Source organism: Cervus canadensis, chromosome 16, assembly GCF_019320065.1.
Source record: "Cervus canadensis isolate Bull #8, Minnesota chromosome 16, ASM1932006v1, whole genome shotgun sequence".
NCBI classification, from domain to species: Eukaryota; Metazoa; Chordata; class Mammalia; order Artiodactyla; family Cervidae; genus Cervus; species Cervus canadensis.
The window spans coordinates 22718901-22734145 of NC_057401.1; the positions used below are offsets into that span (position 1 = coordinate 22718901).

Genomic DNA, 15245 nt, shown 5'->3' on the forward strand with positions numbered 1-15245 from the left:
AGGGTGCAGAAGAGTGGAAGAAGGCCCTGGAATCGGGAGTAATTTCCTCTGAAGAGAGAATAAGGGACAAGATATATGCACATGAGTTTCTAGCTTAAGAAGACAGGCCTACTGGCACCTGCCTTTCCTCTGAAACAGAAGTGATCATCTACAAAGCTGGGACAAGTTGAGGTAGGTGCGCAAGGAGAGCAAAGAGGATCTGGAATTGCCTGTAAGACAAGTCTCAGAGCCAGAGACAAAAGTCCCTGGAGGTAGGTAGACTAGGGATTACATTTCAGCTGTGCCATCTACTGCCTGAGAGACTGTATTAGCAAGCTAGGGAAACACTATAAACTAAATGAGGCAGAATGTTCCTAGTGTCAGGTACCGAGCTGGTACACACCAATCTCTCTCCTCTGCTACTGCTACTTCTGTTATTACTAGGAAAGTTTAATGTGATTCTGAGGTTACAGACTATGGCTTCTGAAGACACCAAACGGTACAATTTTTCTCCAGTAGAACTCTGCTATTAAAGTACAGGAATAGAGAATGAATTATTAGACTGATCCACCTTGAGGTGCATATAATGGCAGATGGAAACACAAGAATCTCAGTTGCATCCTAATTCTCTTTCCATGACTAGAAAGGGAACTGCGGCTCCGAAGGGAAGTTCCAAGCAGTAGGTTTGTCCCCTTCACAGCAGGTCTCCAAGAGAATGAGGAAGCAGCTATATGATACCTACCTGGGCATTTACTTCCTGTTACTGAGACAACTGGTTCTGACACCAATATGCTATATTAATATTTTGAAAATTAACAAAACAAATGAAAAAACAGACTTGCTCCTGTTTTTACTAGTAACCTTTAACAGGAAAAAAAAAAAATTATTTCACAAAAGATGTTCCCAAGTAGGAGGAGACTGTGTCATTGGCTACTTCCAACATCCTACTACCATTTTACAGATGAGAAACCCTAGAGGGGTTTATGACTTTGAGGTTCACCCTTTAGAGCAATGGCTTCCCTTTAAACTGTGAGGCTGAGTTCCTGGAAGAAGAATCTCAGAACTTTACAAGCTGAAACTTTATAAAAGTTGAAGATACTAGTTTGTTTTTGCTGATCATAGCTTTATGCTATAATGATATAATGCTATAATTTATGCTATAATGATAGCATAAAGCTATGATCTTAGCCGAGAAAATTAACTGCAGAATGGGCAGACAGGATCAGGGAAGGAGAATGCCCAATTAATGGCCAAATGAGGCAGGGGTGGTAGTGGGGGGGCGGGGTGCAGAGAGAGAGGCGGGGGGAGCAAGGGAGGTGGGGGAAGCAGGCCTTCATGGCATCCGGAGGGCGCTACCTGGGCGAGACAGGTAAAAACGCACAAGGCAGCGAGAGATTACAACGGGGAAATACACGATGGGGCTGCAAGCAAAAGCACAGAGCAAACACAGCAACCCCGTACAAACGCAGGGGAGAGCAGGAGCCCGCGCCCTAGGGGCAGGAAGCGGCCAGGTGGGCCACTAGCCACTGTAGGGTCAGACGGCGGCGTCCCCGGGACCCCCCGTAAATTCATGACGTGATGAACGGACAGCGCCCACTTTTCTCTCTCCCCTGGATGCTGGTTCAGCTCCTACTGCTCTTCGCCGGCACCCCCTGCGCAGGCACAAGCAGCACAGTAACAAGGGCTGCAGTCCCGCGGGCAGGTGAGGAGCCTGTCCCTGACCCCCTGCATCCCGGGAGGAATAGTGCTCCTCCACTGCCCCCAAATCTAATGCCACTCATTCAGATGCTGCCTGGTGAGTCTGTTTCAGCCCTGATTCAAACATAAGGTTCTGGATGGTCCATGTGTGATACTTCTGTACCAGGATAATCATTTGGGGACCCTAACTTTTAGCTTTAAAGATATTATTTCATGAAGTTCAATCAATAGCATATCACTCATCTGTGCATTTTTTACTTAAATAAGTGAAAGTTACTCACTTCTAGGCCACAATTATAAAAATAGTTGTCACAAAACCGAAACAATGCTATTAAATTCTACCTAGAAACTACTACTGGATCAACAAAAAGTTGATTACCCACACATATTACAGACACCTCAGTTTCACAAAGTGAATTCATTCTTTTCTTTCCAAATCTTCTCTATTAACCTGTGAAAAACTTCAAGTTTACTAATCTATAAAGTGGAGATAATAATAATTCTTAAACCTAATGGGGTTATTATGAGAAATGAATGAAATAATGTATGCACAGTGCTTAGTAAGTGGCAGTAATACAATAGGAATTCAAGAAATGCTGGCTATTACTTGTTATTTCTGTTCTCAGTGCAAAGAATGCTGAGCTCTAGTACCGCTTTGCATTCAAAGAGGAAATCCAATCACAGTAACATTTGGCTGTCTAAATAGAGTGGGGGCTGGAACACAGAACGTAAAGACCATCAGAGTACCCATGCAACTAGATAGTAAATGTGTATATTGCAAACACTTCTATTTGAAGAAAATTAAATGAGGTAATGGTTAAAAATGTAAATACACAGCACTTCAAAAAGGGACAGAATGGATTTCACAGGCCACTTAAAATTGAAAGGAAATCCTTTATAAAATTTTTGCTGTGCAGGGCATCACAGTCAGATGCCTGTGCTCACAAATATTTTTTTGACTGAATTCAAATGTGTCCTGGGAAACAAAGATAACTTGATATTGTTTAGGTATTTCTACAAATTGAGAAACTCATGTTAATAGCCAGAATCTGCAAAAGCTGTCGGAGGCCAAACATATGAAGCAAATTGCTAAGATTAAGGTATAAACTAAAGAAACTAAACACACATCTGACCTGCCAGATGTAGCTCACGCCAGCTCAGTTTCAGATGACATGAGAACCATTAAGAAATGAGGCCAGGAGGTACAGGGTTGCACATACAATGGCTGTGGCTGCTGGCCTCAGTCTTTTGTCAAAATATCACCTTATGTGTACAAACACCGTTCACAGCTGCCTGCAGCGTAAAGGCTATTTATTGCTGATGGAGATTCATGCAGACTACTGGGAAGAAGTGAATTTCCCAGCATACTTTCTACCTACTACAGTTCTCTGTAATCCAAGGCTTCTCCTTACTCCCAGCTTTAGAAATCATTCTGCCTCATCAATTAGGACCACCTAGATTAAGTCTAAGACAAGAGATTAAAAAGCCATGACCCTTCCTCCCAGGCTATCTGAAGCTGACCAGAAACAAAAACATACACTAACAACCAAATAAATGGTTGTTAACCATTAAATGTTAACCATTTAATGAACCTTTTTTTTCTGGTTTTTGCCAGTGGAAAGTAAAACTGAATCCTTAATAGCAATGAAAACTGTGGTAAAATATATATAAAATCTACCACTTTAAAGCATGTACCCCAGTGTCACTACCCCTTTTTTAAACTTAGGTTTATATCACCATTCTGGAAGAATGCACACTTAGATAAATAGTTCACATGGCATAAAATTCACCCTTTGGGGACTTCCCTAGTAGTCAAGGGACACGGTTCAATCCCTGATAGGCGAACTAAGATCACATATGCTGCAGAGCAACTAAGTTCATGAACTGCAACTACTGAGCCCCAGTGTTACAACAAAGTCCCAGTACCACAACTACTGATCCCCAGCACCATGACTACTGAGCCCCAGCACCACAACTACTGAGCCCCAGTGTTACAACAAAGCTCCAGTACCACAACTACTGAGCCCTAGCGCCATGACTACTGAGCTCCAGCATGATGACTGCTGAATCCCAGGGCCACAACTACAGAGCCCCAACGCCACAACTCAGAATCCATGGGCTGCAATGAAAGATCCCGCCTGACTCAACAAAGACCCCCGCATGTCCACAGCTAAGATCCGGTAGAGTCAATACAAACACAAATTCACCCTTTTAAATAAGTACACAAATTCAGTGGATTTTAGTATATTCAGAGTTGTACAACCATAATCACTATCTGATTTTAGAATCTTTTTATGAAACCCAAAAGAAATCCAAGTCCATTAAGCAGTCACACCCACTGCCAGTCCATGGTTACCACAAATCTACCTCTGTCTCTCTAGATTTGCCTATTCTGGACATTTCACATAAATGAAATTATACAGTAGGTGGCTTCTGTGTCTGCCTTCTTTCACTTAGAACCTTAAAGTGTTTCAGGTTCATATACTAGCACAAATCAGTCCTTCACTCCTTTTTCAGGCTGAATACTGTTCCACTGTATGAATGAAACACAATTTATCCACTCCACTGAAGGACATTTGAGCACACAAGCTTAAGGGCAGTTTTACAAACATCAGGCTCATGTGGTTCTTGAACAAAACATTATTCTAGTTGAGGATAGAAGAAATCAACATATTTCTTTACCTGGAGAGGTATTTATTTCTACCTCCAACTTTCTGGCATTCCCAAAAGTGGTTCCTCACAGTGCCCTGAATCTCATATAATACCTCCTATCTAAGTGGTTACTGAGGCCTGAGATTAGAATCATAAATACACTTTCCTACAATCATTTACCATATTAGATCCCAGCTCAGGCTGAAAACATTCTGGGAGGGCAGAGACTATTGCTTGCACTGCATGCAGCGCAATTCCTGGTCCCACTAGGGTCTCAGTTAATTTATTCAACAAAAGAGTAAGAATCAGGTGCTAATTCTTAAGTCATTTAATACTAAAATTGTGCCAAAAGTTAAACAGAGAAAAGATACATACTAATAAAATGCTACTCTATTAGCAAAAGCATGTAAAAAAATAAACCAGCTGGAAAATCCCTTATGACACTGATGTATCCTCTCCTAGAGAAGGGTAAAGCTATGCTAGTTGAAAGGCATTTGAAAAGAACTTGTGGGGGGGCAAAGAGTGGGAATGCACAAAACAGCATTTTCTTTAAAAACCCATGACAGACATAAGTACTACAGTAAACAGTTCCAAATGATAATTTGTCACAGAAGCTTTCCTGATGGCATGTGCTTAAATGAAAGCAGATCCATCCAGCACAGGGAAGAGCACCATACTGTATCTGTAGGCAAATGAACAGTACCCACCATTCAATGTCAACTAGCTCCAGCTAATGTTTGAAAAATTCTTAAAACTACTTCTGAGGCTCATGACATGACATGATTGGACACTGACCACAGCACATAAAAAGTCCCAGTGTAGTCATTTTCTGCCTATAAAAGTAAAGACACGCTATACGATGGGTAGAGCTGTGATTATAGTACTTTTCCAATTATATCAAGCATGTACTGTAACAAGATGAGGAGAGAATGGCTATTCTGAAATGGATAAAGTAAACACCACCACAGTTTAAAAAAAAGGTTGTGGCAAGGAGACACAGTATGCCAGAAAAAGGAAATAATATCCTAAGTAATATCCTAAGGTTCTCAGTATTTTTTTTTTTTGCTGTTTAATTACATATTTTACTCTTATGAGCTAATATATAGTCTGATCCAATTTTAGAAAGAAAAGGTAGAGCTGACATAATAGTACCATGAAAACTGTGTTGATATTAGACCCAATTTCAAGTTATAGTGATGAATCCTTTAATTTTCAAGTTATAGTTATGAATCCCTTAATTTTCCAACTCAGATTTCACAAGCACACTGTGACATCAAAAGAGCCCCAAGGAATTGAAAAAGAGGCAAAAACATTGATTTCAGGAATTGCTCATATGTAGGGGAAAACATCAACTCATAGGTGGCAGAAATACAAACTACCTTCAGTTTTAACACTTTACAATTTATCTTCCATACTATGATAGCTTTTCCATTTAAGTACAAAGAATAGAAAAATAATCTACAAAGATAATTTTATAAGGCTTCCTCTATTTCTAGGTCTACTGTTCCTTCATTTCTCTCAAACAAATAAACCAAACAGTGCATCACTACTGTTTTATGCCACTGTGTCTACCTTCTCAGAGATGCAGATATACAAATATGAGCTAGCATATTAATGAGTCTTAGAATCTAGGCACAGAACAGTCATGGTTTCATTCTTATCTTCCAAAAAGAAGTTATACTGAAGAGTGGTGATCCTGTACTTGATCGCCTTTGTATCTCTGAAACACACAAGCTGTCATACACCACCCCACCCCGGGCTTCTGTGTGTTAAGTGAGGTGAGGGTGTCACACGTCCCTCTTCTCACACCATCAGTTATGATAGGCCTTCTGACCACCCCTACAGCATTAATTTTCAGAGGATGGAGATGGCACAATTCTAGGTAGTATTTAAGAATTCTCTTGGTGATCCAAACCTCAAAGATGAGGTTATTACTGTTTTTAGATGAAGTAATCCACTACCATGTGACCTGCAGTCACAGAGTCCAGAATCCAAACATACTGTTGTCATGCAGTACACCTCCATGACCTTGGCCAAATTACTTACCTTTTATAAATCAGTCTCCTTGTGCAAAGTGCAAATAGTAAGTAACTACTCAGATGTGCCATTTGGTGATTAATTTAAATTATATAAAATGCTGACTATAGCACAATGCCTGGCACATTGTTTACCTAATAAATAATCACCATCCTCATAACAGAGTATAGTATTCACAAAAAGATTTGGGGACCATAATACTAATGATCATTTAATGGAAGTTTAGAAATAAACTTTAGGGAAAGGACTAAAACAACACACTATTAATTTAAAAATGAAAGTGAAGGTCACTCAGTTGTGTCAGACTCTTTGCAACCCCATGGACTATACAGTCCATGGAATTCTCCAGGCCAGAATACTGGCGTGGGTAGCTTTTCCCTTCTCCAGGGGATCTTCATATTTAAAACCTTAAAACCCATAAAATTCAATACATTGAAGTAAAGGCTCACAGCTGATTTTGTGATGTTTAATCTATGCATCACAAAAGTCACTGATTTATAAACTCAGTAATCTATTAGTTAGTCTTCAATAATACCAGGTGAAAAGCATATAACTCAGGGTATGTTAAAAATAATTTCTCTCAAAATAAATAGTTAAGAAATAGTAATATTTTGAGTATCTTACAATAATTGCTATGAAGTCCAAGATCATTTATTTTCATTTTTAAGAAAGTTCAATGTATACAGAATTCACCACTATATATATCTACATAAGTCAATCTTTTTGCAATGAATACAACATTTCTAAATATGGCTTTCTTTATATACTGTGCCTATTATTTGCTTCTTATAATTCACTTATAATTACTCCTTTTATATTTTCTTTACCTTTACTTTTTCATTTAAAATTTTTCTTCAGTTAAATTAAGTAACTATTTTAGAAATGCAACGGACAGCATTTTTCAGCTCTGCTGTTTTTTGGTGGAATTACATAGTAAGCCATTAGGGTGTTGTTGTTTAGTCACTAAACCGTGTCAGACTCTTTGGTGACCCTATGGACTGCACACAGCCTGCCAGGCTCCTCTGTCCATGGGATTTCCCAGGCAAGGATACTGGAGAAGGTTGCCATTTGCTTCTCCAAGGGATCTTCCCAGCCCAGGGATTGACCTGCACCTCTTGCATTGCAGGAAGTCTCCTGCATTGCAGGCAGATTCTTTACCAATGAACCACCAGGGAAACCCCTATATGGGCAGAAGATTTCCCTTTATTATCAAAAATTAGAAATAATATATTATTCTTTTTTGGTAAATCAATGTCATCCTAAGTATATTTCTTATATCAGAAAGAAGTATATGTATAGAAAACTTAACCATACCTTCAAAGACATCTGTCATTTTGCAGATATGGGCAAATGTAGCTCCAGTTGCCCAGGTGTATACTACATCCATTAAGTGAGGTTTAAATGAGCTTAGATAAGTCTCCTCATCAATTTCCAATTTGGCTTCTGCTGAAACTTTTGCAATTCTTTTAGCACATTCCTTTGAAAAGAAAAGATATGCTTCAAATTTCTTACTTATGCTCTCCCATATCACTTTTTCTTTAGGCTTCCAAAGCCAGTATTCTACAAGTTTCCTTTTTCTTCCTTGGTAATAATATGCCTACAATCTGGATGTTCTGCTTCTAAGTAGTCACACTGCCTAACCTATTGTTCAGTAATCAAACAGCAAAGCTTTCTCACTACATTAATTAGAAAAAACAAATCAAAAGCAAGATTTTCACCCAGTAATACCTTTTGTACAATAACCAAAAGTCTTCATTAAAACTATTCAAGAGTGACATTTAACTAATCTGTTTCATTAAGAGAACAAAGACAACAATAACAAAACAGCCTTAGAGAAACAAAAATCCTATGGCGAAATGATGCTTTTCTCCAACAAAGCTTTAAAAAAAGGTACATTTTAAGATTTTCTTTTCCTGATGATAAGAAGTTAAGAGTCATTCTTTTCCCCTGGTAACTGAAAGGGTCAAAAACCCCCAGGCCTATGAAGACTTCACTGGTTCTGGAGTTTAAACTTCTTAGTAACAAGAAAAAGTGCTAAATGTTCCATTACAGAGACCATTTTTATGATTCACTCTTCATTCCTCTCTTGCAATGTCTTACAGTCCATCTTTTCCTGTCTTTTTGCCTAATGCTGAAAAGGTAGATAAAATCATTCTTCCTAAAAAAATAATAAAAGAGACCAATTCATTATTATGAACCAAGGGTCCCCAAACTCTGGGATCTAATACCTGATGATCTGACGTGGAGCTGATTAACAATAACAGAAGTAAAGTGCACACTAAATGTAAAATCATCCCCAAACCACCTGCCCACCCCACCCTGATGGTGAAAAATTTGTCTTCCATAAAGCTGGTCCCTGCTATCAAAAAGCTATGTCTTTGAGGATCCAGAGATAATCTTAAAACCTGATTTTAAAATTTATTATAAACTAGGATAGAAAAATGTAAAACAAATTGAACTAACTCTATCAAGATGCCATTCTTAACATCAAGGAACACAGTGCATGCACTGAATTGCTGATACAGTTTATCTACACTATGCAATGGTAAATCTGTACTCAAAGCAACTCTATATAACTTATTATTTTGGTGAGGAAGATGGTTTTATTTTTAAAATAAAAGTTACAAATGATGTTATCAAAATAGTATTAAATGAAAAAACTAACATCAAATGATATATTTAATTTGAAGGAAGCTGTCTCAGTGGAATGAAAAATACTATGATTAGACTGTCACAAATGTTTATTTCACAATATACTATTCATAAAATATGTAGTTCAAAAAAATCTTACCTGCATTTGACGAAGTGGTCCTGCTAATTGCTCTGTTAATTTGGGCATCTCACTAGACTATAAAAGAAAGGGAAGATTATATACAAAACCCAAGTTTAAAATGCATTATATACTATTTACTTTTAAAAACAAAACAAAGCTTTCATGATATCCATTAATTTCAAATTATAAGACTTCAGTCATTAGCATTTAAAGTTTCTAATTAACTTAATTATGTACACAAAATTATCACTCCTGTCATCCTGAATTATACTATTCTTTTATATTTCAGAGGAAAATACCGCACTCCTAAATTTGCAAAGTGTGCTAAATTAGCTATTTTTTGTGACCATAAATAGAACTGAAAGAGAGCAAATACTGTAAACATACATAGTTCAGTTACATCAACATTTATAAACTGTTACATCATACTTTGATTTTTTTAAACAGTTTGATTTCTAGGCAACTTTTAACCTGTGAAAACTAGAAATCTTGGGTAAGTTACATTGGAAGTAACTTACTTGCCTTCAATTTTAATCTTACCCAAGTATTTCTAACTCTCTAACCACTTTGAAAAGTGTTAGCTGCTTAGTCATGTCCTACTCTTTGCAACCCCAGGGACTGTAGCCCTGTAGCCCACCAGGCTACTCTGTCCACGGAATTCTCCAGTAAAGAACACTGGAGTGGGTTGCCATTCCCTTCTTCAGGAGATCTTCCCAACCCAGGGACTGAACCCAGGTCTCCTGCATTGCAGGGAGATTCTTTACCCATCTGAGCCACTAGGGAAGCCCGTTTGAAGACAAAAATTGAAATGAGTTTCACTGTTCTTACTGTTCTCTTTCCATTACTGAAAAGTCCATCAATTTCTCAATTAGAAAAATTAAGTTTCAGGTCTATTACTAACTAATCAAATTAACTTGGACAAGCTGCTTCAATTCTGTGTGTTAGCTTCTTAACAGTCTATGGCACTCAAAACCTACAGACTTGTGATTAGTATAAAGATATTATTAGGTTGGTATAAAAGCAATTTCAGTTTTGCATTATTGAATTATGCCATGTGATATCAGAATACATTCAAATGTGGTTCTGTTATACATCATTTTAATGCTCATTTCTTGCTTTATAAAGCTTTTTGCTAATAAATTATTACTTGCTGTTTATTTTATATGTATTTTAGACTATGGAAAGCAAATTCAAGCAAATTTCTTATTCAAGTTCAAAAGGAGTGAGAAAGCAGTGGAGACAACTCGCAACATCAACAATGCATTTGACCCAGGAATTGCTAATGAATATACAGTGCAGTGCTGGTTCAAGAAGTTTTGCAAAGACGACTAGAGCCCTGAAGATGAGGCGAGCAGTGACTGACCATCAGAAGTTAACGGCAATCACCTAAGAGGATCATTGAAGCTGATCCTCTTCCATCTACACAAGAAGTTGCCCAAGAACTCAACAGTGATCACTGTATGCTCATTTGGCATTTGAAGGAAACTGAAAGGGTAAAAAAGCTCGATAAGTGGGTGCTTCATGAGCTGACTGAAAATCAAAATATTCATCATTTTGAGGTGTCATCTTCTCTTATTCTACTCAACAATGGACCATTTCTCAACTGGACTGTGATGTGCAATGAACAGTGGATTTTATACGACAGTCAGAGACAACTAGCTCATTGGCTGGATGCAGAAAAAGCTCTACGGCACTTCCCAAACCCAAACTTGCTCCAAAAAAAGGGTCATGGTCCCTGTTTGGTGGTCTGCTGCTTGTGTGATCCATGACAGCTTTCTGAATCCTGGCGAAACCATTACATCTGCGAAGTATGCTCAGCAAGTCAATGAGATTACCCAAAACTGCAATGCCTACAGCAGGCACTGATCAACAGAAAGGGCCCAATTCTCCACGACAACACTTGACGGCATGTAGCACAACCAATGCTTCAAAAGCTGAACGAATTGGGCTGCAAAGGTTGGCTTCATCTGCCATATTCACCTGACCTCTCACCAACTCAATACCACTTCTTAAAGTATCTCGACAACTTTTTGAAGGGAAAATGCTTCCACAACCAGCAAGATGCAGAAAGTGCTTTCTATGAGTTCATCAAATCCCAAAGCACGAATTTCTATGCTACAGGAATAAACAAACTTATTTCTCATTGGTAAAAATATGTTAATTATAATGGTTCCTATTTTGGTTAATAAAGATGAACTTGAGCCTAGTTATAATGATTTAAAAGTCAGGGTCCAAAACTGTAATTACTTTTGCCAATCTAATATTAAGGAACAATTAATTTTGACAAAGGTAGACTTACTATATAAAAAATTATTACAAGAAATGTATGTATATATGTGTGAAACAAGATTTAAAGTAATTATAGGTAAGTTAAATAAAAACCAAACTACAGGCTAGTTGTAACAGATCTGCCTTTAAGCATCAATATTTATATAGGACTTGGTTTTGATTTGTATCAGGTATATATTATATAATAAATTATGAACCAGGTTCTGTGTTATTCCTGTTAAAACAAAAAAATCATGATAAATAATGAGAAAGCAAAATGGCCAGAAGGAACTCAATATCTCAGTTTAGTGAAAAGTAGGCAAGACTGTAAATGTTTTTGATATTGCATCCATTCCCTGGTCACCAGTTACTGATCACTTCCTCTTTCCTGGTCACTATTAGAAGAAGGCACTGGTCATGATGTAAGTAAGTTAAGTGTCTGTCATTTTACCAACACGCTCCCACCAGGTACATGTGTTTGCCCGCTGTCTCTCCTTTAGGTCTTGATTCAAATTTTACTATCAGTGAGGCTTTTTTTGATCACCTTATTTAAAATAGTAAACGCAGCCCCCCCCCCCAATGACTTCTATTTGCCTCCTTTGCTTCACTTTTCTCCAAACCCCTCATCCTTCTGACATAATATGTCTGTTAGTGACTTCTTTATCTTCACTGACTAGCATACACAAAAGCATCAGGAAAGCAAGAAATTCTGCTGTCTCTCGGGTCTAGGTCTCTGCACTGCACACAATGGGTGATTAATAAGCATTTGAAAAACACTTGATACTATAAAGACTGTGTAATCTTGTATTACTTTTAATGATATAAAAAATAAGGACAGAGTTTCAGAAATAACACATTTTAAAATAGAAATTATCAGCATTGATAATCAATATCTTACTGTATTTACCTTCTTCTCTGGCTAGAAAATACTTTTTAAAGTATCAACAACATTCCATGTTACTTTCAACACAATTATCCATTTTGATGTTGAAGGCACTGTAAGAATGATGACATTACATACAGCATAGTGGGGCCTCACTGAACAAATCTTTACTACACATAGTGACATCTTGCCCCAAGATTTATAAACTATGGTTTGGTGAAGCCCAACTCCTGTGAAGAGGTAACACACTTCGCCTCTCAGAAGACAGGAATTTTGTTTTTCCACATTAAAAACAAAAAACACAACACAGTATAAGAAATTAGCTAGAAGACAAAGTCTGCCATAGGCAGAAAATCATCAACCCCCAAACAATCTGTAAACCTTAGATCTGTTCAAATAAAATCTGACAAACATTCTTAATTATCTCGGAAATTAATGTAGTAAGACTTTGAACCTAAGGAAAACAGCCAAACATAATATTTCATAAAGAAATGCATTCCTCACAAGCAGATTACATTATTTCCTAAGTACACAGCAGGCATTCTTAGGAGAGCATAAATCATTTTTCGATTACTGTCCTACTTATTATCATGGCCACTATACTTGTAATGTTAATATGTAATCAGAGAGCTTAAAGAAAAAGTGCCCAGACCTAGTTCAAGAAGTTATGTAACTGATCTGATTAATAAATAAATAGTTAATGGATAAATAGATTAATGGCAGAACTGCAAAAACAAATCTGTCTTACACAATTTACTTTTTTAAAAATTAAACTAAGTATATATCATAAAAGGTCTAAAAATTTACATAACATTGAATTATTTTTAGAAGGCAAATATCCTTACTCTTACTTCATTAATTTTATACACAGTGAATAAAATCTTGAATTTGAAATGTGAAACATGTATTTTACTCTTTTAAACAAATACTGGCTTTTGAATTCAAGTAAAGGGCTTCCCAGGTGATGCAGTGGTAAAGATTCCACCTGCCAATGCAGGGGACGCAGGTTTGATCCCTGGGGTTGAGAAGATCCCCTGAAGTAGGAAATGACAACCCATTCCAATATTCCTGTCTAGAAAATTACATGGACAGAGGAGCCTGTTGGGCTACAGTCCACAGGGTTGTAAACAATCAGATGCGACTGAGCACAATGGATGATTAGTGTTCTCATGGTCCATCCAGCACTTCATTTTTTTTTATTTCTTAGAAGTTGCTGGAAGTCAACTAACTACTCATTTGAAAAGATTATTGATGAGAATCTTATGGCCATTACCTCAAATCTTGCCTATGAAAACAAAGATTTCAGCCGCTAGTATCAATATAATCAGCTGCCTCACAGTTCCTCTCCAAAACTGAGAAAAGGCGTATTCATTCAATCTCATTCTCTTTTCATTTTTACTAGTTTGCCTAATTTTACGTGTTCTTTTTCCTTCTAGGACTGTCTGACTAAGCCACACCTTCAAATAATGCACTGGGTTGTAGAACAAATTTACAACTTAGAATCTGACTAATAATGATTGTCTATAAATAAAATTCTACTTTATTCTTTTCTGATAATATACCTATTAATATGTGAATATGAAAGTCATTTTATAATTTAAAAATTGATAATATTAAAATTAAACCATAAAAATGCAAATTAATAAATAAGATGTGCTAAATACATAAACTCACATTCTCTTGAAACACAAAGCAGCTCAGCAGTGCTGTTGCTTGTTCTGCAGACAGGTCATTGAAAAGGCCATTAAACATCATCTCAGTTAGAAGGAGCTCATCAGCACTGGACCACCACCACAAAAAAAAACACAAAACTCCAAATATCAGAGTATAAAAACACATATTATACCCACACATCCTTAAGACATAGTTTTAAATTAAGACTTATCTAACTAAGGAAATGGCAGGTCTTTATATTTATGAATAAATCAATAGTAAATGTGAAATGGGTGAAATGGGTGTCTCATATAAAGAGCTCATCCTAGCAAACACCAAAACAGATATTCATCGAAAAAATCTTTTCTTGACTCTCAGAATACCAAAAAAATCAGCCATTAGCATTTATTACCTAGGTTTAAGGACCTTTTAAATTGTTTGTAGCTCAATTAAATTTGAATTATTTTTACAAATAACTTTAAAAAACAGAAAATGAAAAACAACTTTATTAGACATCTTAATTAGAATGTATCCATAGCAGACACACATTTTGCAAACTTCCTATGATTTCTAAAAGAAAAGTCACAAACCATCAATCTTTACAGTAATAACTAATCAAAAAAAAAAGTCAAAAGCTAAATATGGGTTCCAAGTGATAAACAGAGTTAAGTTCCTAACAGCAAAAGCAAAAGGACAAAAATACAAATAAGACTACTTCTATAATCTAATGTGGGAGAGGCAGATGAGAAAGATAATAAGCACATGATAGCAATTTAGTAGAGATTTATATAGGCAATTATGCAAAAAAAAAAAGTTGACACTAAAATCAATCTGAAGCAACTCAAAGCCAAGTTTCAGAAGATCTTGAAAAAAAACATGCAGGAATGGGGAATGATGGAAAGGTCATGCTAAATGCAAGAAACATGTGTGGGATGTGGCAACAGAAGGGATACACAGCAAAGGGCAAGAATATACTCAATTATGGATTTTATTTTAAAAGCAACAGAAAATCATTGACAGACTTTTACCAAAGAATGACATGCTAGGATTTATGCTTTGGAAAGACAATTCTGAAAGCAAGAGAATAAAGGATGGGTTGCAGAAACTTATAAAAGGAATGTACTTCAGTTAGTGGGAACAGTTAAAACAGCACAGAGACAGAAAACAATCATGAAGATGTGGAAAGAGAGTAAGAAGGGAGAGGAGGAATCTAGGATGACTCCTCAGTTTTTGCCTGCAGTGGTTTTATTCTCCAAGATAGATCAGAAGGAGAGGCAAATCTGGGGGAAAAGTAATGTGCTT

The 15245-nt window shown here is 36.9% G+C and overlaps 1 protein-coding gene across 1 annotated transcript in view; it reads right to left on the reverse strand.

The window, feature by feature from the left end:
• Window positions 1-15245, reverse strand: part of MTREX (Mtr4 exosome RNA helicase) — a 94019-nt gene that overhangs the window by 2866 nt on the left and 75908 nt on the right. The window contains exons 23-25 of the mRNA XM_043488650.1: window positions 13965-14070; window positions 9158-9214; window positions 7681-7843 (exon numbers count right to left, since the gene is read on the reverse strand). Of these exons, the coding sequence (XP_043344585.1) occupies window positions 7681-7843; window positions 9158-9214; window positions 13965-14070 (326 nt within the window). The remainder of the gene's footprint in view (window positions 1-7680; window positions 7844-9157; window positions 9215-13964; window positions 14071-15245) is intronic.